We start from the raw sequence: 24,500 nt of genomic DNA on the forward strand, positions 1-24,500 counted from the left end.
TCAGGTGAAGGGATGGAAATCTCTTCCAAAATGCTGTCAACCCAGTACGGCTCCCAGCCATTTTTAGTCACAGACCCCACACCTAGGATCACCAACCACTTGTAGGTGTGCTTACACGTTTCTGGGTCGTAGATCCACATGTCCTCCTTGCTGGACAGGACCCAAATCTTTGCTTGGTCTATGCTTATCTGTACAATATAATATAACAGACAACAAAGGAAAAGAGAATACCAAAAGTACACAAGACGGTGAGTCCAAAACATAATATAATTCATCAAACAATCATTGCATTCAAATATAATAATTAAGGGAATTTACATTTAACCAAACATTCACATTACATTTAATCTTACACAGCACAATGTGCAATGATTTATGATGCAACTAATTATGGATTTATTATTTGTTGGTTAAGTGATGCAATGCGCGTTTCTCTTATCAATACTTCTACTCAGTCATAATCATCCTCCTCGTCAATAGTGGCTAGAGGACTCCACTCCCTACTACACAAAAGCGCACACAATTACCTTAAAAGAATTTGTTGACATTTCCATGCTATGAGAATGCCTACTATGACCTTGGTAATAAGTGTCCACATCAGGATTAGCAAAGAGTTTGACGGTGATGTGACTCGATTGCAGTGAACTACTCTGAGCCATTAGATCCTTAACTACTCCCAAGCTTCTCCTGAACCTAAACACAAGCATCCCACAGCTCTGCTGCATTGTTTGCCTTGACAACTCCCCCTCTCACATGCACATGATGTATGGTGAACAATCAATCATCTGAATCTCACGGTTATTATCATTATTATTATTTGTCATACGTTCAACCTTCATTAATCATCATCACATTCAACCAAGTCTTAATTCCTAACTCCTAGGTTGGTCACCTAGAGTACGTGCATTCAAGGCTGTCTAAGGAACCCCATTTACCACTCTCCTCCTATTCCTCTTTGGTGCCAAGTTGTCTTCTTAGTTTTGCTCCTCCCTTAGCCTTGTCTCGGCTTATTTGTTGACATTACCTTAAAAATGTCCTCCTTGGTCATATACAAACCTTGGGACTCACATATAAAGGTAATCATCCTGTCCGAACTTCGGTTTTGCATAGTAACAAAATCTTCGGTAAATGAAACAACACAAATTAGGAAATGAGTAAGACAATGGATAAAGAGTAGATTAAAGGACCCTGGAACATAAAAGACATTATCAATGGAAACACATGGAAGAATGAATACAATGCCAATACCTCTAGGTTATGTTGGGAACCATTAGACACAATGATTAGGGATAAAAAAATTAGAAAAGGACAGAGTAGAGAAAAGTGATTTATTATCATTAATGTGATCGGTGGCCCTAGAATCAAGAACCCAAAAACCAAGGGAATGGGGGATGTCAACAAAGAAATTACTAGTTTGCCCAATGGAACTGGAAGATTGAGGATTTCACCATTTTAGAAACTCATCATAAGACACAAATTACACCTGAGGAGGAGTCAGATGGGCCCTTTGAAGAAAAGTGAGCAAAGTTGGCCATGCGAGGATGGCAACCATGAAGTGCACAAGAGGAGAAGGAACAATCTTGATAAATGTCTTAGTCAAAATACAAAGCAAGGTGGACTGGGGAGTGTTTAGAGTAGGAATAGTGGGATATCCCTAAATTTGGTTGCGAACATTGAAATGTGTCTCAGGTAAATCATACAAGGCTAGTAACAAAGAATTGCTTCTCAAACTGCTTGCTAGTTTTATCAACATGAGATAAGAGCTCATTGAAATCGTGAAGGAGGCTAGAAAATCAACCTAGGTAGGTAGCCGTAGAATTGTCAAGAGATTTAGCTCCAATAACAGTCTCATGACATATCCCATAAAGCTGAGTTTTATTGGTATAAAGAGACTTATTTCGAGTCCCTACAGCTTCACGTCTCATGGGCATGGAAAACAGGTCGATTAGAGGATGAAGGGTAGGCTTAATAATGCAACAAAGTTGGACATCGATCTTCTTCCAATGAGGACAATTAGCCTCAACAAATGTTTCAGCTTTTGTGGTGATATGCTCATCATAATCCTATCCAACAAGCCAAAGATGAATATTGGAAGCTTATGCAGTATAAATTTTACCATCCAACTGCTCAGTAGAAAGAGGAGCAGTGATGTGGTTGGTAAAGATAGTAGGTCTAGCCTTGGAAAATTGGTAGCAGCCATGGGCAGCGTTGAGGAGAGAGAAAGGTCATAAACATTGTCTGTCAAAGAAAGAATATGGTGGAACCAGATTAGAAACAGAGAACAAAGTGGTTTCTGAAAATTTTTTTTACAACAATAGACAGTGGGCCAATTGGTATTGCGCAGATTAGTATTGCACTCATGTCGGACTCTAGATATCAGGATGAATCCGCGTGTTTGAATACATAGCAGGGCTATATTTATGTTATAATAATAATGCATGATAATTACATGATATTGCATAATAATTACATGATATTTTATTATCTAAAATTATGCTAATTAAATAGTTACCCTATTTACATAGTTTTCTTATTTACATACATTAATCTCAACAATAATTTTTGCACTTGGTCTCATCACTTAAAGAATCCTAAAACAAGATGAAATTATATCTATCAAAAAATACGCATATTCTTCTGAGATCAACATACTATTATACTAACTGTTGTAAATAGGCGTAAATTTAGGAGATTATTTCTATTCATCACAGATTTATTTTCTTTTCTTAGGGACAAATTTGATTTATTTTTATCCTCCTTGTAATTTATTATTTCCTTATTTAGACAGATTAGCTCCCTATAAAATGTATAGACCCTGTACAGCATTCAATATCAGAAAATAATATTTTAATTCCTTCACACTTATTTTCGACTTGGTATTAGAGCTCCCGATCTTGGGGGCTCAGCTTCTGCATGGCGGCTCTTGAATCTTAGTTGCCTTCATTGCCGTTAAGCTGTGGGTTGCCTTCATCGCACCCCAACGCACCTTCAGAGTGTCCGTTCTCTTGTTCACCGTTGCTGTCCGCCACTGCTGGCCGGTAAACACTTCCTTGTACAGTTCATTAGGGATTCTGTGTAATAATTGTTAGCTGTAATTTTTCATTTGCCTTATTTAGAATTAGCTTTTATGGGAAGATCAATTTCCCTGATTTCTAGGCTAGATTAATATCCCCAATGTATCATTCACAAATTCAAGAAAATAAAAAAAGTTTTCCGCATGGTTCAGAGCATGATCTGAACCATCCTTAACCCTAGCTGCCGCCAAGCCATGGTGGAAACCAAATCTGATGAATCGCCCACGCTGGAGGATCATCTCTAACCAGCTCACACAATGGGCTTACACATCTCATCACTGGCCATAAACAGAATGGTCAAAACTATACCCAATGGGTAAGGTCAGTCAAGATCTTCCTCCAAGGGAAAGGAAGAGAAGGCTACATCACAAGAGATTCGAAGTGCCCTGAGGAAGGGACACAAAACTTCAAAAATGGAAGCTTGAGAACAGTCAAGTAATGTCATGGCTGCTCAACACCATGACAAATGAAATTCGTGAAAATTTCATGTTCTATGACACTGCAAAAGACATATGGAATGCAGTGAAGGAGATGTACTCAAACATGGACAACACATATGTTGTGGTTGAGATAAAAAGCATACTCCATGATCTTCGACAAGGAGAGTCCTCTGTTGCTGAGTACTTTAACATACTCTATAGGCATTGGCAGCAGCTAGACATATATGAAGAAGTTACATGGTGTTGTACAGAGGATAAGAAGTATAAGGAGCTGGTGGAAAAAGATAGGATTTACAAGTTCCTACTGGGACTAAACCAGGATCTAGATAAAGTTCGTGGAAGGATCCTTGGAACCAAACCACTTCCCAAAATTCGGGAAGTCTTCTCAAAAGTAAGAAGGGAAGAAAGCTGACGGAAACTCATGCTGGGAACATCCATCTCATCTCCATCCATTGAGAGCTCTGCAATGGCAGCAAGAGGAAACCAGCCTCGACCACCACCAAAGAAAACTCGTCACTAGTGTGATCATTGCAAAAGAGGCCAGGCCACACCAAGGAAACATGTTGGATCATACATGGAAAACCTCCAGAAGTCAAGCAGTTCAAAAGCAAGGAAGGCAAAGGCAACACAGCTATCAACCATCAAGAGGCTGAGGTAAATTCTAATTTATCTCCATTCAGTCAAATGGAGGTTCTTCAGAAACAAGTGGAAGCTCTTCTAAAACAGTTTCAGCAGTCTAGGTTAGCTGCAGAAAAAGGTGGTACTGCTGTAGTGGCTCAAAGAGGTAATTTTTTACATGCTCTAAACACTAGTAAAGAAAGAACAAAGTCATGGATCATTGACTCAGGAGCTTCAGATCACATGACTGGAGATCTTACTTTTTTAGTAGTTATTCTCCCTGTCCATATAACTATACTGTTCAGATAGCTGATGGTACACATTCTAAGGTCATGGGTAAAGGATCAATTATTAGCACACAAACTATTACACTTGACTCAGTTCTGTATGTGCCTAAACTTGATTGTAACTTGCTGTCCCTCAGCAAGATTACCAGAGATTTGAAATGTGTTACTAAATTCTTCCCTAATCAGTGTGAATTTCAGATTTTGGAGTCGGGGAAGACAATTGCCAATGCTGAAGAGTGTGCTGGACTCTACCTCCTTCAAGTTGACAAACCAGAAGAACTTAAGAGACATTCTTATGTGGCAACACCACCTTCTAGTAGTGACAATTCTATCATGTTGTGGCACTATAGATTAGGCCACCCAAATTTTATGTACTTGGAAAAGATGTTTCCCTCATTCTTCAATAAAAAGAAGGAACTTATTCAGTGTGAAATTTGCTAGTTGTCTAAATATACATGCAGCCATTATCCCCCCAACCCTATCAACCATCCAAACCTTTTTCACTAATTCATAGTGATGTATGGGGACGGTCACGAGTTCAGAAATTTACTGGCTCGAGATGGTTTGTCACCTTTATTGATGATCACACACACATATCACCTGGGTGTTCCTAATGAAGGAAAAATCTGAAGTGGGGAGGATATTTGAAACGTTCCACAACATGATACAAACACAATTCCAAAGCAGGATTCAAGTGCTTAGAATTGACAATGGTCGTGAGTACTACAACCTTGCTCTTAATTCATATCTTCAAAAGGTTGGAATTGTTCACCAAAGTTCTTGTGTGGACACCCCCCAACAGAATGGAGTTGCGGTATGAAAGAATAGACACCTTTTGGAAGTGACTAGATCAATCATGTTAGCCTCAAATGTTCCAAAACAGTTTTGGGGAGAAGCCGTCCTTTCAGCAACTTACCTCATAAATAGAATACCTTCACGGGTCCTTGACTTCAAGACCCCCTTCTCTACACTTCAAACCTTCTTCCCAACCAACAAAATTTTCTCTTCTATTCCATTCAAAGTGTTTGGATGTTCAGCTTTTGTCTATAACCTCAACCCTCATCGTAGCAAATTGGACCCAAAATCCATCAAATGCATCTTCCTCGGTTACTCTACTCACCAAAAAGGGTACAGGTGTTACTTTCATACTAAAAATTTTTATCACACCATGGATGTAACCTTCCTTGAAAGTCAGCCCTATTACCCCAAAGTTGATATTCAGGGGGAGCAACCACATCCAACTCAAAATTCAGAATACCAACCTTTGGTTCTTGAGCTAATCGAATCGGCACAAATCCTACCAGATCAAACCTCTAACACTCAACCAGCAGTAGATGAAACCGTACCATACACTCAACCAGCAGCTAAAACTATACCAGACCAGAACCGTGACTCACAAACAGCTAAACCTTTACCTAAACTAGCTGAAAGGGCAGCAGAAGTTGTTACAGGTAACTGGAAGGTTTATAAGAGGACAAGGAGGAAGGATGTAGAGTCAAGCACAACTCCAGTGCAAAACCATGAATCCAACCAGGCTTCAGGAAATGAAGTTCCCACAGGTAATTCTTTTCCTAACCCTGGACCTATTGATATAAGCACATCAGCTACTTTTATTCCCATTGCTAAGAGTTAAGGGGTGAGAACTAAACACCCTATCGAGAGATTTGTTTCCTATTGGAAAATTGTCACAAAGTTACAGGTCCTTTATAGCAGCCATTGACAGCGTAAAAACTCCAAGAAATATTCAAGAAGCTCTACAAATCCCTGAATGGGCAGCAGCTGTAAAAGAAAAAATTCAAGCACTTGTAAAAAATGGCACATGGGAAAAACCACTATTCCAAAAGGGAAGAGGGCAGTGGGATGCTAGTGGATATTCTCAATCAAATATAATGCTGATGGCAATATAAACAGGTACAAGGCATGGTTAGTTGCAAAGGGTTTTACACAATCATATGGAATAGATTATGAAGAGACGTCGCACTTGTTGCCAAGCTCAATTCGGTTCGAGTCCTATTATCTCTGGCAGTAAACCTAGAATGGCCTCCACACCAACTAGACATAAAAAATGCTTTCCTAAATGGGGAGTTAGAAGAGGAGGTATATATGCAAATACCTCCACGATTTGAGTCATCCAGCACCCAAGACATGGTATGCAGGCTCCGTAAGTCCTAATATGGCCTCAACCAGTCCCCAAGGGTGTGGTTTGATAGGCTAACAAAAGTTGTCAGACAAGATGGGTTTGTTCAATGCCAAACAGACCATACTATGTTTGCCAAGCACTCTGTGGATGGAAAGAGAGCTTTATTCATTGTGTATGTTGATGATATCGTTATTATAGGTGATGATTATGATCAAATCAAGCATCTAAAGAGTCTCCTAGCCAAGGAATTTGAAGTCAAAGGACCTAGGCCAGCTCAAGTATTTTCTAGGGATGGAAATTGCTCGAACAAAGAATGGTATTTCAGTTTCTCAATGGAAGCACACTTTGGATTTACTTCAAGAAACAAGGATGTTTGGATGCAAAACAGCCAATACTCCCATAGAACCAGCCAAAAGGAGTGAAAAGGAGGGTGTACCAACTGACAAAGATAGAGATCAAAGTCTAGTTGGAAAGCTGATCTATTTAACTCATACTGGGCCTAGACATTGGCTTTGCTGCGAGCATGGCTAGTCGCTATATGGCAAACCCAACAGAATATGACATGAGAAATGTAAACAGAATCCTCTAATACCTTAAAGGTACACCAAGCCGAGGGCTCTATTTCCAGAAGAATTCAAACAGAGGTATTGAAGTCTATACTGACTCATATTGGGCAGGATGTTTAGAAGACAGAAAATCAACTTCAGGATATTGCACATTTATATGGGGTAACATAGTAACTTGGAGAAGCAAGAAACAATCTGTTGTGGCTAGGAGTAGTGCTGACGCTGAATTCCGAGTTATGGCACAAGGTATTTGTGAAGGAATATGGCTTAAGCAAATGTTGGATGAAATCAAAATTCCTACCAACTACACCATGAAGATATTATGTGATAACAAGGCTGCCATAAGCATTGCGAAGAATTCAGTTCATCATGATAGGACAAAGCATGTGGAAATTGATAGACATTCTATTAAGGAGAAAATTGATCAGGAAGTTATAAGTGTCAATCATGTTCCATCATGCCAGCAAACAGCAGACATCTTAACAAAAGCCCTACCAAGGAATATATACGAGAATATAAGATCCAATCTGGGCATGATAGACATCTACCACCCAAATTGAGGGGGAGTGTTGAAGATTGGCACAGAATCAACAAATTTTCCTAATATTCTGCCTTGTACAGCTCATCAGGGATTCTGTGTAATAATTGTCAGCTGTAATTTTGCATTTGCCTTATTTAGAATTAGCTTTTAAGGGGAGATCAATTTCCCTGATTTCTAGGCTAGATTAATGTCCCTAATTCTGTCACGATCATTCTGTATATATCTCCCAATGTATCATTCACAAATTCAAGAAAATAAAAAACAGTTTTTCGCAGGTCCACTATGTCAGGAGAACAAACAAGCACTATGGGCACTGTTGCACCCTTAGTTCCTGCCTTGAACCAAACGAGCATTACGGGCACTGCTGCATCCTTGGTTCTTGACTTGAACCATATTGACCTTCCTATTCTACAGGGAACATTCTGCCTTGATGGACATAATTACCTCTAGTAGACCCCAACTCATCCACACCACTCTTAAGGGACGTAAGAAGTTGAGCCATATTGAAGGAAAACCCCCCGACAAGACTGACCTGCATTATGAGACTTGGGATGATGAAGACTCTCATATTATGACTTGGTTATGGCACTATGATTCCGGAGATTAGCCGAAAGTACATGTTCTTCTCCATTGCTCGGGAGATTTGGGAGAACTTGGGATAGACCTACTCCATGAAACAAAATATCTCAGCTTGTTATGAGCTGGAGAATAAAATCTTCAACACTAAGTAGGGGTCTCTATCAGTAACTGACTATTATGAGATGTTGACTGGATTGTGGATTGAATTGGATCAATATTAGAATTTGGTAATGAAGTGCAAGGAGGATACTGCTACATTGATATAGTTTGTTCAAAAAGTGCGGATCTTTCTGGCCTAAATTCTGAATATGATCCTATTAGATTTCAGATTCTAGGCAAGGAAAAACTCCCTTCTCTCTCGGAGATAAGACTGTTTGGGCTGAAGATAGCCGCAGGGCAGTTATGCTGGATGAAAAATCCATAGATGGCTTAGCTCTAGCCTCTGGAAAGGCTCCCATTAAAGGATCCTCCTATTTTGAAAAGGCCCCTGCAAGATTTAATAGGGATGATCGTTGGTGCACACATTGTAAGAAGTTGGGCCACACTAAGGAAACCTGTTTCAAACTTCATGGTAAGGAGAAAGTCCTTGAGTAAGCGTCCCGGCATTTAACAAGGCTGAATTGGAACGTCTACGGGCTCATGAATTCATTGAGTAAGCCTTTGGAACTTGTTCTCTTACTATGACAGGTAAGAATTCTAGCTTCTTGTGCTAGAAAACTCTGGATCATTGACTTTGGTGCTACTGATCACATGACACCATATCCCTCAAACTTCTCATCGTACACCAAGCTTCCTAACAAATACCACATAACTGTTGCTAATGGTTCCCATATAGCAGTTACTGGATGTGGTGTCATTCAACTTCAACCTTCCTTTCATTCAAAAAACGTGCTTCATGTTCCTAAACTCTCCAATAATTTTGTATCAATTCACAAACTAGCCAAAGACTTAAAGTGTGCAGTGACCTTTTTCCACTCCCATTGTGTCTTTAGGATCTTGTCACGGGGAGGACAATTGAAGTTGCTGAGGAATGGGACGGGTTGAATTATGTGAGGCTTGAAGAGAGTAAGAGCAATATCAAGCAGAAAACATTCAGTTTCTGTCACCAGAGCAGTTCAGGATCCTTAACTTCTCAAATTTGGCTTCAACACAGGCGTCTTGAACATCCTACTGTTAATGTTCTTAAGTGTTTGTCTCCCCATTTGTTTACCAAAGAGTTTGTTGAGTCTTTTAATTGTGATATTTATCAGTTTGCCAAACACCATCGTACCACTTTTCTTCCTAGTAATAATAAAAGTAGTTAACCTTTTGATCTTGTCCATTCTGATGTATGGGGGCCTGCTTCTACTCCTAATGTTTTTGGTGCAAGGTGGTTTGTCTCGTTTATGGATGATTGTACATGCACTGCACTACATGGATATTTTTGATGAAAGATAAGTCTGTGGTCTTGCAATTATTTGTGAAGTTTTATTGGATGATCCAAACCTAGTTTGGGAGATCAATTAAAAGAATACGATCCGATAATGGGAAGGAGTATGTGAATCAGAACTTCTTCAAGTTTCTAACAGATAATCGTGTTGTTCATGAATTGACTTGTGTATATACTATACAACAAAATGGGGTTGTTGAAAGGAAAAACCGCCATCTTCTTGAAGTTGCTAGAACATTACTCTTTCAAATGTTTGTGCCTAAGTCGTATTCGGGAGAAGCTGTCTTAACTGCCACCTATCTGATAAACAAATTACCTTCTCATATTCTAAATGGTATTAGCCTGTTTAACTCATGAGTCATAACTACTTTCTTTCCTTCTGTTTTTGTCATGACTAGCCTTCAGTGTCGTGTCTTTGGATGTTCTGCATTTGTCCATGTTCATGGTCCTCATTGGGGAAAATTAGATCCTTGCGCTATCAAATGTATCTTCATAGGTTATGCTCCAGACAAAAAGGGATATAAACGTTATCATCCTCAAAGTTGTCGAGTCTGTCTCCATGTATGTCACCTTTCATGAAAGAGTCTTTTTATAGTAGTCCTCAACTTCAGGGGGAGTATAATCTAGAAGCTGAGTCCATTCAGTTGTCATCTGTCCCTCTTATGTCATCTATCCCTCTTATGCAAAATTTGATGCCTTCACCTACAGTTGTTGATGACAATACTATCCTTGATAGGGATAAGGATCCTGAACCAGCACACAATGATGAAGATAAATTTTATAGTGTCAAATATGAGAGAAGACAAAAACTCGGCCTGGTCCAAAAGCAACTTCAACAGTCCAAGCCGGAGGTAAGTACTCAAACCCTTGAATCTTTCGACTTGCCCATAGCCTTGCGAAAAGGAAAAAGATCTTGTGCTAAGTATCCCATATCTCAGTTTGTGTCCACTTAACACCTTTCTGTATAGCATCAAAGCTTTGTTTCAGCTATTGATTATGTCAGAACCCCTACTTCAGTACAAGAAGCCTTAAAGGATGAGAATTGGATTTGAGCCATGAATGAAGAAATCAGTGCATTAGAGAAGAATATGACTTAGGAGATTGTTGAAAAACCCAAGGACAAGTCTGTGGGATGCAGGTGGATATATACTGTGAAGTATCGGTTAGATGGCACTCTAGATTGGTACAAGGCAAGACTTGTTGCAAAGGGATACAGTCAGACCTATGGGATTGATTATGATGAGACGTTTGCACCAGTGGCAAAGATGAATACAGTGAGGATCATTCTCTCCTTAGCAGCTCATTTTGGTTGGGAGCTACATCAGTTGATGATTAAAAATGCCTTTCTGCATGGAGACTTGGAGGAAGAAGTCTATATGGAGATCCCACCAGGCTATGACCCCATTGATGGAAGGAATAAGGTGTGCAGGTTAAAAAAGGCCTTGTATGGCCTCAAGCAGTCTCCTCATGCTTGGTTTGGGAGACTCGTCCAAACTATGATTTCCTTGGGATACAGGTAGAGTCAAGGTGACCATACTCTTTTTATTAAACATTCCCAAGAAAGAAAACTTACACTTCTTTTGGTATATATAGACGATATGGTTATTGCAGGTGATGATGAGCTTGAAAGACAGGCTCTAAGGGAAAAATTAACTGCTCAGTTTGAAATGAAGGACCTACAAAAGCTGAAGTACTTCCTTAGGATAGAAGTTGCCTACTCCAAACAAGGCATCTTTATCTCCCAAGGAAATATGTTCTCGATCTCCTCAAAGAGACTGACAAGTTGGGATGCAAGACCACCAGAGCACCTATCGAGCAAAACCACAGAATTGGAAGTGATGAGGAGAGCCCAAAGGTGGAAAGGGTCCAATATCAGAGATTGGTGGGAAAACTCATTTATTTAGCCCACACAAGAACAGATATAGCCTATGCAGTTAGTGTCATTAGCTAGTTCATGCATGATTCACGAGAAAGGCACTTGCAAGCTGTGAATAAAATACTCCAATACTTAAAGTCAAACCCAGGAGGAGGACTATTGTTTAAGAAGGAGGGAAAGCTCGCTATGGAAGTATACACCGATGCTGATTATGCAGGGTCAATAGTTGATAAGAGATCCACAACTGGGTACTGCATGTTTTTGGGGGGAAACTTGGTTGCATGGAGGAGTAAGAAGCAAAATGTTGTTGCAAGGTCAAGTGCAGAGGTGGAGTTAAGAGCTATTATGGGTCAAGGGGTCTGTGAGTTGTTATGGATGAAGATCATAATAGATGACCTCAAAGTAAAGTATGAGGTTCCCATGAGACTATTATGTGATAATAAGTCAGCCATTAGTGTTGCACACAACCTAGTTCAGCATGACAGGACTAAACATATTGAGATACATTGGCATTTTATCAAAGAAAAGTTGGACAGTGGCTTGGTAATGACTACTTATGTTCCTTTTGAACACCAACTAGCAGATGCTCTAACTAAAGGCCTATCAACTAAGTGACTTCAGCATCTTACTTGCAAGCTGGGAAATGATATCCACTCACCAGCTTGAGGGGGAGTGTTGTAAACAGGCATAAATTTAGGAGATTATTTCTATTCATCACAGATTTATTTCCTTTTCTTAGGAGCAGATTTGATTTATTTTTATTCTCCTTGTAATTTATTATTTACTTATTTAGACATATTTGCTCCCTATAAAATGTATAGACCCTGTACAGCATTCAATATCAGAAAATAATATTTTAATTCCTTCACACTTATTTTCAACTCTAACTATTATATTTTTCCTTTGTTAGTGAAGCCTTAAAAGAAAAGTAAAAGAAATTACTTTTTAATGTTTTACATTATCCTTTGAACTAACTTTTCTAAAAGTTAAAAAAATAAATATTTTTAATAATAATACTAGTTTGTGTCCTATCCATATTGAAGTGCCAGCTAAAGTATCTGAGCTGACAAAAAATAATTTTATAATTGGACAATTCATGGGGAATGTCTAAGACTAGTCAATCAAGTGTCAGGGAGGTGTTGATGTCAGAAACGTCTTACACTATGATGCTTCAAACAGTGAGATGAGTTTGTGCTTTATATTGTTGGGTTTTAAAGAACAAATTCTATCTCAAATTCAATTTTCTTAAGAACTAGATCGATATTTGAAATTGAAATGATAACTGTATGGTCTAAATCTAAAAAACAGGCTCCACTTTTGAAGGTTGGCAAATGCCTTAAGCTGATGGATAATTAGATTTCTTTACGATAGAGAAAACAAGAAAATTATTCAATAGCCATGTTATTTCTGGTTGCTTTGTAATGCTATGTCAGTTTTATTTTTTATCTTACTGTGAAGTGAATTGAGGATTTATTTTAATAATGCTAGACTGAGTAAATTTGGCTGAAGTTTGTTCTCCCATATATTCTCAGTTGGATCATACCAGTGAATTATCGCACTCACTGAATGGAAGTCCAAACTTCAACGCTGTATGGGCAACACTTATTGTTGAAGAGTGCACCAGACTTGGTTTGATGGTGAGATGATTATAAATCTATTCTTCACCTTGAGAAATATGATTCTTATTTATTGTTTCTATTAGTATTTCTGCATTGCTCCTGGATCTAGATCTTCCCCACTTGCTGTTGCTGCTGCAAGTCACAAATTAATCACATGCATTTCATGCCTTGATGAGCGTTCACTTGCATTTCATGCTGTGGGATATGGAAAAGGATCTAGCATTCCAGCAGTAGTCATAACATCATCAGGCACTGCCGTTTCCAACCTTCTTCCGGCTGTAAGTTCCATTAATATTGATTTAGTTCTAGTGGTTTGGTTTGTTATTGATAGAATACCACGCTGAAAATAGAGATTCTTGTTAAAAGAGAGAGAATTACACTCAGTTCACTACTTAATGCCCCTTGTTGAGATATTATTAGCTGTATAGTTGCCTATTGTTTGGTTTGTTATTTAGTTACCGTAAATAGCTGAATCCAAATCCCTAAACTTTAGGGATTGAGGTTGTCACTTTTGTATATAAATACTGTAAAAATTACTCAGAAATAAATGAAAAATATTACTCTCATTCAACTTCAATTTGGTATAAGAGAAACCCTAGTTTTTTGTGCTCAGCTGCAGTCAAGGAGGCTGACTTGTTTTCATCTCAGGTGTTGGGTGTCTAATGTAACACCACTGTCCAGTTCAGAAGCTGCCAATTGGTCTCTCTGCCAAGTGCTGTCACTGAAACCTCTCCACATGCGCTCATGTGCTGTTGTTGCAGGCTCACCAGCACCCAGCGTGTGAGATCCATGTGCTGCCCTATCCACTTTAGACTGTCAACGTCTGTCTCTTCTGGTTCGTCTTGGCTCCCCAGTTTGTTTTTGATCGCTTCTAAATTGTGGGTCACAGTCTTAGTTGCTGTTTGGCTGTTCTTTGCCACTGTTCATTGACATTCTTTGGGCAATATTTTGTTCGATGAAGTTCTGATCTAGTTCTGTGTTCTTTCAAGAGAGTCTTCGACTTTTCTCCTCAACGCCTCTCCTCATGGTAGAAGCTCCCATGTTTGACATACTCCCAAAGGATGACTCCAAAGTTGAGTTCTAAAAAAGAATTGATCTCTTTTGCATTCTTTGATTTTTCCGTAATTACTATAAACAAGCTGAATGGTAAGAATTATCTGGACTGGTCTAGTGCTGTTGACTTATGGTTCTTAGGCCAAGGACTCTTTGATCACCTTACTATGAAGGCTTAAGAGATTGGTAAAGAAGTGAGGAATGAATGGTAGTGGGCAGATTATCAGCTTTTCTCCTTGCTGTGGCAGTCCATTGAATGTGCTAATGACATCCAAAGGTTGTATGAGCTTGTTCGTGGCTTGACAACCCTCCAAATGACTGATAATGATTTACACTCATATTTGAACTGGGCCAGTCCACCAATGAAGAGCGTAAATTAATGCTTGTTAGTGATGATCTCCAAAAGATGTTGCAAGCTTGATAATATGTACATGGTGTTTATCCTTCACGGCCTTCATAAGGACTATGGATCTGTTCTGTGAGACTCCTCACTTTGGACTTGATAAATGTGCATTTATAGCACAATGTTCTCAACCTATGCTAAGAGCCCTCATGCGTGCTAGGGTCATAGATCTACATTTTCTCTTGGGAGGGTAGGATCTAGAACTTTAGCCGGTTGTGACTCATCTGTAAACACATCACAAATAAACATTCAAAAAGAAAGAAAATACAAAAGCATGAAGGGGTCCACAACACAATAACACACAAGTCACATTCACATAGCAATTTAGAAACAAGCTCACAATCAACTATGTCACTAATAATTGTCAAGGAGACATAATCACACATAACTTAATACAAAGATACATGTCTTATGATGCATGATACAAGTTTCTTATGAATTTCTTTATTATGTATGTTTGTATTAAATTATGTGTGCGATTATATATCTTGCTGATGATTATTAGTGACACGGTTGACCCCTGTTTGTGAATTATTGTGAATGTGACTTGTGTGTTAGTTGTGTGGATTCACCCTTGTGCTTTTTGTATTTTCTTTCGTTTCTTCCATTTTGGATGTTGTAATGTGTATACATATGAGTTGCGACCGAGTGAAGATTTTGATCTTACCCTTTGAAGAGGACCTATGGATTTATGACCCTATCATGCGTGAGTGCTCTTATCATGGGTTAGTGACCGGGGGAATATGGCCTGTGAACGAGGGGGTTGGGAGTGCCACTTTATTGACGATGCTGATGCTGAGATCTTTATGCTGAGACTTTATCGTCGTTTCCACCTTGTCGTTCCACCCTTGATTCTTGGATGGATAGGGAGTGATGACGAGGACATGGTTGGACCATGGTCTAGGTCGATGGACACCTCTGAGTAGGAGACCGAGTTTGATCTTGGGAGAGTGGTGTGACCTGGTCACAGTGAGCTATTCTGTACCATTGAGTCATCCCCTTCTCCCCCCCTAAGCCACTCTCAAGGTCTACCTAGAACCTGAACACATAGCATTCCACAACTGTGCCAAATTGTTGCATAAAAAATCATCTCAATATCATGTTCATGATGCATGATAAAGTATTCAACACTTTGAACATTTCTCAGTTAATCCTCTCCCTTTTTAATGTTACATGCTCATGTTCCCTAGTGGATATCCATTGTCGGTTTCATTCCAAATCACTTTAATTAATGGAATCTCCTTGTTTCAATTGCATTCCTTTTGTGTGTGTGAACTCTTGTAATGCTTGGCCGCTTATTCAAGATTGACATTGTCCCCACAAATCAACACAAGTTTTTTAAATGTGTTATGTCCTCACTCATACATTTCGTAAGAACTTCCGAGGATTCATCCTATAATTGCTCCAAGTTAAGCACGATTAACCTTGGAATTCTTAAGTGATAGGCTACTGAAAAGTAAATACATTTTGTTGGTATAAGTAGTACTAATTAATTTCTTTAAACTATCTTCAACTTGATATATCGTTCCCTGTCAGAGTTGTAAGTCAATTCCTTAACTCTCCTTGTGAGTGTCATTGCCATGCTGTTGTCCGAATTCTTACATTAAAGGATCACTTGGAAAGGAACTTGTTTACACTGATAAGGGGCACCCTAATATTGTTGGATGCTCAGATGCAGATTGGGCAGGAAATGTAGGAGAGAGGCGGTCCACTTCATGCTATTTTTTCATGGGAGGTAATCTTGTCTCATGGAAAAATAAAAAGCAAAGTGTTGTTTCTAGGTCAAGTACAAAGGCTAAGTATCGTGCATTGGCTCACACTACATGTGAGCCACTGTGCTGCAACATTTACTTCAGTAGTTGCATTTTTGTGAGGTTGGTCCTATTGAGCTTATGTGTCACCTTTCTCCACTCTAGTGTTTCGTGAGAAAGCAAAATATATCGAGGTGGATTGCCATTTTATTGGGGGAAAGATTCTCTTTGGCATCATCAAGACTTCCTTTGTTTGTTTGCTCTAAAGATTGGTTGGCAGATATTTTTACAAAGTCTTTACGCGGCCCTAGTATAATGTAAATATGTAACAAACTGGATGCATATGATATATATGCTCCAACTTGAGGGGAGTGTTGAGATATTATTAGCTGTATAGTTGCCTATTATTTGGTTCGTGATTTAGTTTCCGTAAATAGCTCCCTTTTGTGTATAAATATTGTACAAATTACTTATTACTGTCATTCAACTTCAAGTCACCTCACCAGAGCCACAATTCTTACAACAGCAATTTCTTTCAATCAGAAGCCCTGACCACACCTCCTCCTGTTCCTTTCTCTCAAATTCACAGCATACGTACTTTCTTTCCTCTCCCCTATTCCCTTATAAACCAGATTCCCTCCTAACAGAATACCAGATTCCTAACTACTGCCACACTGGTAGATGGTATTCTCTTTTTTCTAGAATATACTTACCATAATTGGGGTCTTGCAGGGCTTGGATCAAGTAATTAATCTGTATCAAATTCCAAGGGTCTATCAGTTATCATTCTGTGTGCTGTCACTATTACATGCATTATAAATTTTTATGAAATAATTAATTTTCGATTTTCAAGAATCTGTTCAACTGGTTGCTCTGCTTCCTTTATTACTCCCACTTGTTTTACTCTTACTTCCATCAATTTGAGTTGTAGATTTTCAACAAAGGGATATCTAGCTCCAGTTTCTTAAGATGCAAAAATATTTTGATCACTTTAGGTGGCTATAAAATGTGCAGGTTGTGGAGGCAAGTCAAGATTTTGTGCCACTTATTTTGCTTACAGCAGATCGACCTCCAGAGCTTCTGGATTGTGGGGCAAACCAAGCTATTGATCAGGTTAAAACCATCAATGTTCTTTAATATTATGGTACAGGTAGATATACAACATAGAATGTGGATAGAAGATAAGAACATATGAAATGGCCGCCTTTCTTTAACCCCACTTCAAAATGATTTATTGATATATTTTATCTTAATAGTATATGTTGTTAATTGAATATGCATAAATGGTTTTTATATTATATTTTTAACATGCCCCTTCTTTCTTGAGCCCTTTGGGCTTGGAAGTGTCGATAATGCACAAGCCCTTCTACCTCGTGCTGAAATTCAACTTTTTATTAGAATAATGGGGGCAACAAGGATAAATTTTAGACCACTTGCCCATAAAACTTTCAGTGCCATGTCATGATGAAAGATTCCAAAAGCTTAAGATGTTAAGTGAAGCCATATGAATTATTTTATATCATATATTAAGATGTGTGCTTATGCTTGGACTTTTCTTATTGGTTTGTGTAAATTATAGAATGCTTTCTGTTCTTATTTATTGTTTGGAAAAATTACAAAAAGGGAAGTGTTAAGCGTGGGGTTTTGGGGAGAGTCTGAATACACTCCCTTGCCTTGTGAGCAAACAGGCAGTTTAGTGATTTGTACCTGTTGCAAGTTGCTCACAAAGTAGCCACCTTGCCGTTCTTGCAAAATGGGCCCTATTTTGTTTCTATATATGTTACAAAAGTAAAATTCATCACTGTATTTGCTGCATTAAATTGGTGAGTCTAAGTTTTTTTAATGAGAATATAGTTAGTTGCACTGGCAAGTATATTAGTCGTTTGGAATGTAGGGATCTTTATATCCATGTTTCTTGGTTACTCAAGCTACACATTCAATTTTCATATCAGGTGAATCATTTTGGTTCTTTTGTGAGATTTTTCTTTAATCTCCCTACACCCACAGATGAAATTCCTGCAAAGATGGTACTTACTACTCTTGATTCTGCTGTACATTGGGCAACAAGTTCACCGTGTGGTCCTGTGCACATAAACTGCCCTTTCAGAGAGCCTTTGGAAGGCAATCCCTGCAAATGGTCAAGAAGCTTTTTAAAGGGATTAGACTACTGGATGACTAATGCTGAACCATTTACCAAGTATATTCATATGCAATTGTCTCATACTTGTATAAATGCTCCTGGAGAAATGGTTGAAGTTTTAAACCTGATTCTAAGAGCCAAAAATAGTCTTCTATTATTTGGTGCTATCCATACTGAGGATGAGATGTGGGCTGCTTTGCTTTTGGCTAAACACCTCCAGTGGCCTGTTGTGGCAGATATCTTGTCAGGGTTGCGATTGAGAAAGCTTTTAACTTCTTTTCCTGAAATTGATCGGAATTTCATATTTGTTGATAATCTTGATCATGCTCTTCCCTCAGATTCTGTCAAGGACTGGTTACAGATTGATGTGGTTATTCAGGTACCACTTATTCATGGATCTTTACCCAATTCCCCATCTATTTTCTTCTATAATTTGTATTTTCTATTTAAAATTTCTCTTTTTTTGCATATATTCATTTTTTGATTTGATAGTTATACCTTTTCCACTTGTTCCTGTCCTGCTTGTTTTAATTCGGAACAGATAGGAAGCAGGATAACTAGCAAAAGAATCTACCAAGTTCTTGAGGAGTGTGCTCCTTTTTCATATATTATGGTTGACAAGCATCCACATCGTCATGATCCATCACATATTGTAACTCATCGGATACAAACTTCCATTTTTGAATTTGTGGGCTGTATACTTAAGGCTGTCGTTCCACATACAAGGAGCATGTGGAGCACTTCCCTTCAATTGTTGAGTAAAATGGTATTAATTCCTGTAATGAAAAGTCACTTCTTGTTATGATAATGTTAGCAATTTTCTCTTTTACATTTAGTCTGATGTATTCCTGTGGTATCTATCCAGTTGTCTGATATCATTTGAAAGCATGTCTATAGTTGGCAATCTTTTCCATTAAAATGTTGCTGGAATGGCATTAGATAACTACGCTTTGAGGTTTCTGTTTGTCTAATAATAATTTCTTCGTATTGGATACAACTATAGTCATTTCGTAGTAAAATTTCACTAATAACATTTTAATTTGTAGGTTGAATGGCAGATACAATTTCAAATTACTGCTGAGTGTTCGCTAACTGAACCTTATGTTGCACATGTGATGTCCAAAGCTCTTTCCTCTGAGTCTGCTCTTTTTCTCGGTAACAGTATGCCTATTCGTGATGCAAATATGTATGGATGTAGTTGGTCCATACACAATAGTGTTTCATCATTCATGTTAAATTCAGACCTGCCAATCAACTTGATGAGGGTGGCTGCTAACAGGGGTGCAAGTGGTATTGATGGGTTACTGAGCACAGCCATTGGTTTTTCTGTAGGATGCAACAAAAAGGTAACTGCTTATATTTTCAGAACAACCCATTTCATGAATATATTAGCTGCTGGTTGCTGTACTTAACTGTCTCTTGTAGGAATATAGAGTTTAAAATAGGGTTTTTCTCTTATTACAATATGTAATTTTGATTGAGTAGTATGTCTTGTAGGAAATAAAGAGTTCAAAGTATGTCCAATGCTGCAGTACTAATTTGGCATAAATAATAAGAAGATTGGTTAATCCCATTGAGGGTTGTGTGGGAAATTTGAGGTGGGGGTGGGGGCCTAAATGACAGGCCCACAAGTACTCGACTTTTGTCAAGTTGTAAAAAGAAATTGTTTCCATATGCTAAACATTTGCAATTCAACCATCTAAACCCACCCAATTAAGTAGATAAAATAAAGAAATATTGCAGAAAAGTGAATTATATTTCACTGATGCAAATTTGGTACAATGAAGGAGTATAAATAGAGGAAAGAAATCAGATCTGTATAATTAATCTAGCCCTGGAAATTAGGGCAACATAATTCTCCTATAAATGCAGCAACTAAAAAAGGAAAGAAAATGGAAGACATGATCAGGAACCTTGCAGATCTAGTTGGGAGACTGTCTCAGGGACAGAAACATGTAGGCAAAGGTGATATGGATGTTGAGTCAAATAGGGGGTCGGAGAATGGACAACAACAACAAGATCACAGTTCTTGTTGGCGCAAACTTGATATAGCCATTTTTATGGGGAAGAGGCATATGGGTGGACAAACAATTGGAGAGATCGTATTGCAGGAAGACCGGATACAAGCAGTGATGGTAGCCTTGGAGGGAAAGGCTCTGAATTGGTTTCAATGGTTGGAATCTTGCAACCCTAATCCAACGTGGGAATCATTCAAGGTAGCTGTGATAAGGCAGTTCCAACACACTATGATGAGAAACCCATTCGAAATTCTGCTTTGGTTGAGACAAGGAGGCACTCTGGAGGGAACATATTGAACAATTTGAGCTGTATGCAGGGTTCTTGAAGGGGATGGAGCAAGATTATTTGGTGGCAATATTCTTGAATGGATTACAAGATGACATCAAGGCAGAGGTGAACATGAACCAAACAACTTGGCAGATTTGATGACAAAGGCTCAAATGGTGGAAGATGTTAGAAATATGCAAATATAAAAACATGTAATTATAGTAATGCAGTAATTAGGGAGATGATATGCTGCATTTAGGGAAATAATATTCTTGTAATTATGATAATTAGGTAACCATAATATCTATGTAATTAATCCTTGTATCAATACTCCGAATATAAATATATGCTCCGGTGTGTAGTTGAGACACACGGATTCACTCAATGCTTTTTCGTTTTATTTTCTCTTCACATGGTATCAAAGAGCCAGCGAAAGAGTAATCCTATTTCGTGTATTTTCAGTGGGCCCACTGCTCATCAGTTGAACTTTTTTTTTCCAGAAATCGTGTTTTCCTTCCAATTTCTGGTCTCTGTTCTGTTCTGGCGACATTGTTCTAATGTTACTGTTCATCGCAGTGTACTGTTCCGACGAATTTTCCAGACGGCGATTATACCCCCAGACTCCTCTTGCTCTACTGGTTCTGAATCTGCCCTCAGTTTTTTCCTTTTGAGCCTCTACCAGGTTGTTTCTATTTTTTTTTTTCTGTTGTAGGTGTTTTCTCTCTCCTCGTTGCAATCCATGGTTAGTTCTGCTACTTCCAAAGCTGATGCATCCATTTTACTAATTATATTACTACCTCATTCTATACGGAGAAGCTTGACGGCTGCAACTATGATTCTTGGGCCTTCGACATCAAACTTTGGCTTAAGGGCCAAGGCTATGTGGACCACCTTACGACCAAGGAAGACTCTGTGGATACTGCTGACCGTGAAAAGTGGAGTAAGATCGATGTCCAGCTTTGCAGCATCAAGTCCACCATTCATCCTTCTTTGCGGCAAATTTTTCGTTCTGATGAGACTTGTGAGACTGTTTGGCTACAGGCTAAGGAACTCTATACCAATGACACTCAGCGTCTTTATGGGGTTTGTCAAGATCTCACGAGTGTCATTGATCTTCGCCGTCTTGATGGAACAATGTTTGAATATTTGGGCAAGGTCAGTGGTGTTCTTCATAACTTTAATGAACTCTTGCCTCCCGCTGATACCCGTGCAAAGGAATTGGACCAACGAAAGACCTTCTTTATGCTATTAGCCTTGTATCGGGTACCTATTGATTACTCTGGTTCGGGATCAGATTTTGGGCTCTCCTACTGTTCCTACTATGAATTCTGCTTGGTCCACCTTACTTCGTATACCGCCCAGGTCTTCTTTTGACCCGGATGTGCCTCTTGTACACATTGATCCCGCTGCTTTGGTCTCTCAGAATAGTGACCATAGTCGCCCCCGCAAACCTAGTAAAGGTCGTCCCAAGTGTGACCATTGTCATAAATTTGGTCACATCATAGACCAGTGCTTTGCTCTCCATGGTCGTCCCCCTCATACTGTGAATGCTGTCTAGGCTGCTCCACTACCACTGCCTGAAACTACCACTTTGCCGTCTGCTTCTTAGGCGCCTCCTGCTATCCTTTCCAATTTCTCAAGTGGTATGAGGATCGCCAGACCTCTACTTTCACTGCTTTTGTTGCACATACGGGTAATTCTTTTGCTGGTATATCTCACTCTACCTCTCTTGGTCCATGGGTCCTCGACTCTGGCACTACTGATCACATTACTAGTAATAAGTTTATTTTTTCTTCTCTATCTACCTTTGCTTATTTACCTTCTGTTATTCTGGCTGACGGGTCTCAAACACAGTCTCAGGGCCTTAGTATTGTTCATCCCCTTTCATCACTTTTTATCAATAGTGTCTTATATATTCTTGGGTCTCCTTTTAATCTTCTCTCTATAAGTCGTCTTACTCGTTTTCTTGACTGTGTGGTTTCTTTCACTAAAGGCTCTGTATTTTTACACAGGACTAGATTTTGGGACGGATGATTGGCACTGGATGTGAGTCACATGGATTATATCAACTTCATCCCTCGGCTCATGTTGGATCGGTGGTGAATTCTCCTCTCCTTCTTCATGCTTAGTTGGGTCACCCTAGTCTTCAGAAGCTCCAGCAAATGGTGCCGCGTCTCTCCACATTATCTACTTTGTCTTATGAGTTATGTCAATTAGGAAAACATATTCGTAGTTTTCATAATTGTGTCAATAAACGAGCTGCGTCTCCTTTTTGTTTGGTCCATTCAGATGTTTGGGTCCTAGTTGTACTATGTCTACCTTAGGGTTTAAGTATTTTGTTACCTTCATTGACGATTATTCTCGTTGTACTTAGTTGTTTTTAATGAAAAATCTTTTTGACTTATTCTCTATTTTTAAGTTCTTTTACCATGAAATTAAAAGTCAATTTGGTGTTCCCATTCGTATTTTACGTAGTGATAATGCAAAAGAATATTTGTCTCAATCTTTTCAATCATTTATGGCTTCCAATGACACTCTTCATCAAACCTCTTGTGCACATACCCCTTAACAAAATGGGGTTGCTGAAAGGAAGAATAGACATCTTATTGAGACTACTCGGATTCTCCTTTTTCATGGTAATGTTCCTCATCAATTTTGGGCCGATGCTGTCCTTACAACCTGTTATCTTATCAATCGTATGCCTTCTTCTACTCTTAATAACTAGGTACCACACTTTGTCTTGTTTCCTCACCAGTCCTTTCATCCTTTATCTCCTCGTGTTTTTGGGTCAACATGCTTTGTTCATAATCTTAGTCCAGGGTTGACAAACTTTTGCCTCATGCTCACAAATGTATCTTCTTTGGTTACAGTCGATCTCAAAAAGGTTATAAGTGTTACTCTTCCATCCTTAAATGCTATCTTATCTCAACTGATGTTACTTACTTTGAGCCTGTTCCTTACTTTGGGTCTGACTCTTCTCCAACACCTTCTCAGTCTGTCACATCTCTCCCACCTGTTCCTGTTGTTTTTCAACCCCCAGAGACACCACTTCTACCAGATGACTCTCCTCCAGATGCTCCTCCTTTGCATCCTTTACAGGTTTATCTCCGCCGGCCCCACCCATCTCCTGTGCTACCACTAGCCAATGAAGGGACCCCATCTGACTCACTACTGACTCCAAATTATTCACTTATTCTGGCCTTGCCTTCTGAGACTGATCTTCTTATTGCTCTTTGTAAAGGTATACGTTCCACTCATAATCCATCTCCTCATTATGTTGCTTTATCATATCATCGTTTATCTTCCTTCCATTATATGTGCCTTTCGTCTTTGTCTTCTGTTTCTATTCCTAAACATCCAGATGAAGCTCTTTCACATCTTGGTTGGCGTCAAGCTATGTTTGATGAGATGAGTGCACTTCAGAACAGTGGAACTGGGGACCTAGCTCCCCTACTAGCGGGCAAATTAGTTGTTGGATGCCGATGGGTTTACACAGTTAAGTTTGGACTTGATGGGCGTGTTGATCGCCTTAAAGCTTGCTTTGTCGTCAAAGGTTATACCCAAATCTTTGGCTTGGATTATGGTGGCACTTTCTCTCTAGTGGCCAAAATGGCCTCTGTTCGCTTATTCTTGTCCATGGCTGCCATTCGCTATTGACCTCTTTATCAGCTTGACATCAAGAATTTTTTTCTTCATGG

General features: G+C 39.0%; 1 protein-coding gene across 1 annotated transcript in view; it reads left to right on the forward strand.

Moving 5' to 3' along the window:
* The window catches only part of LOC113858177 (protein PHYLLO, chloroplastic), a 55,411-nt gene that overhangs the window by 10,384 nt on the left and 20,527 nt on the right, over positions 1–24,500 (forward strand). Inside the window, exons 7-12 of the mRNA XM_027490686.1 lie at positions 13,083–13,187; positions 13,253–13,447; positions 17,391–17,489; positions 18,329–18,895; positions 19,058–19,282; positions 19,563–19,862. Of these exons, the coding sequence (XP_027346487.1) occupies positions 13,083–13,187; positions 13,253–13,447; positions 17,391–17,489; positions 18,329–18,895; positions 19,058–19,282; positions 19,563–19,862 (1,491 nt within the window). The remainder of the gene's footprint in view (positions 1–13,082; positions 13,188–13,252; positions 13,448–17,390; positions 17,490–18,328; positions 18,896–19,057; positions 19,283–19,562; positions 19,863–24,500) is intronic.

This window comes from Abrus precatorius, unplaced genomic scaffold (assembly GCF_003935025.1).
Source record: "Abrus precatorius isolate BTA unplaced genomic scaffold, Abrus_2018 Scaffold2, whole genome shotgun sequence".
In the NCBI taxonomy this organism is placed as follows: domain Eukaryota; kingdom Viridiplantae; phylum Streptophyta; class Magnoliopsida; order Fabales; family Fabaceae; genus Abrus; species Abrus precatorius.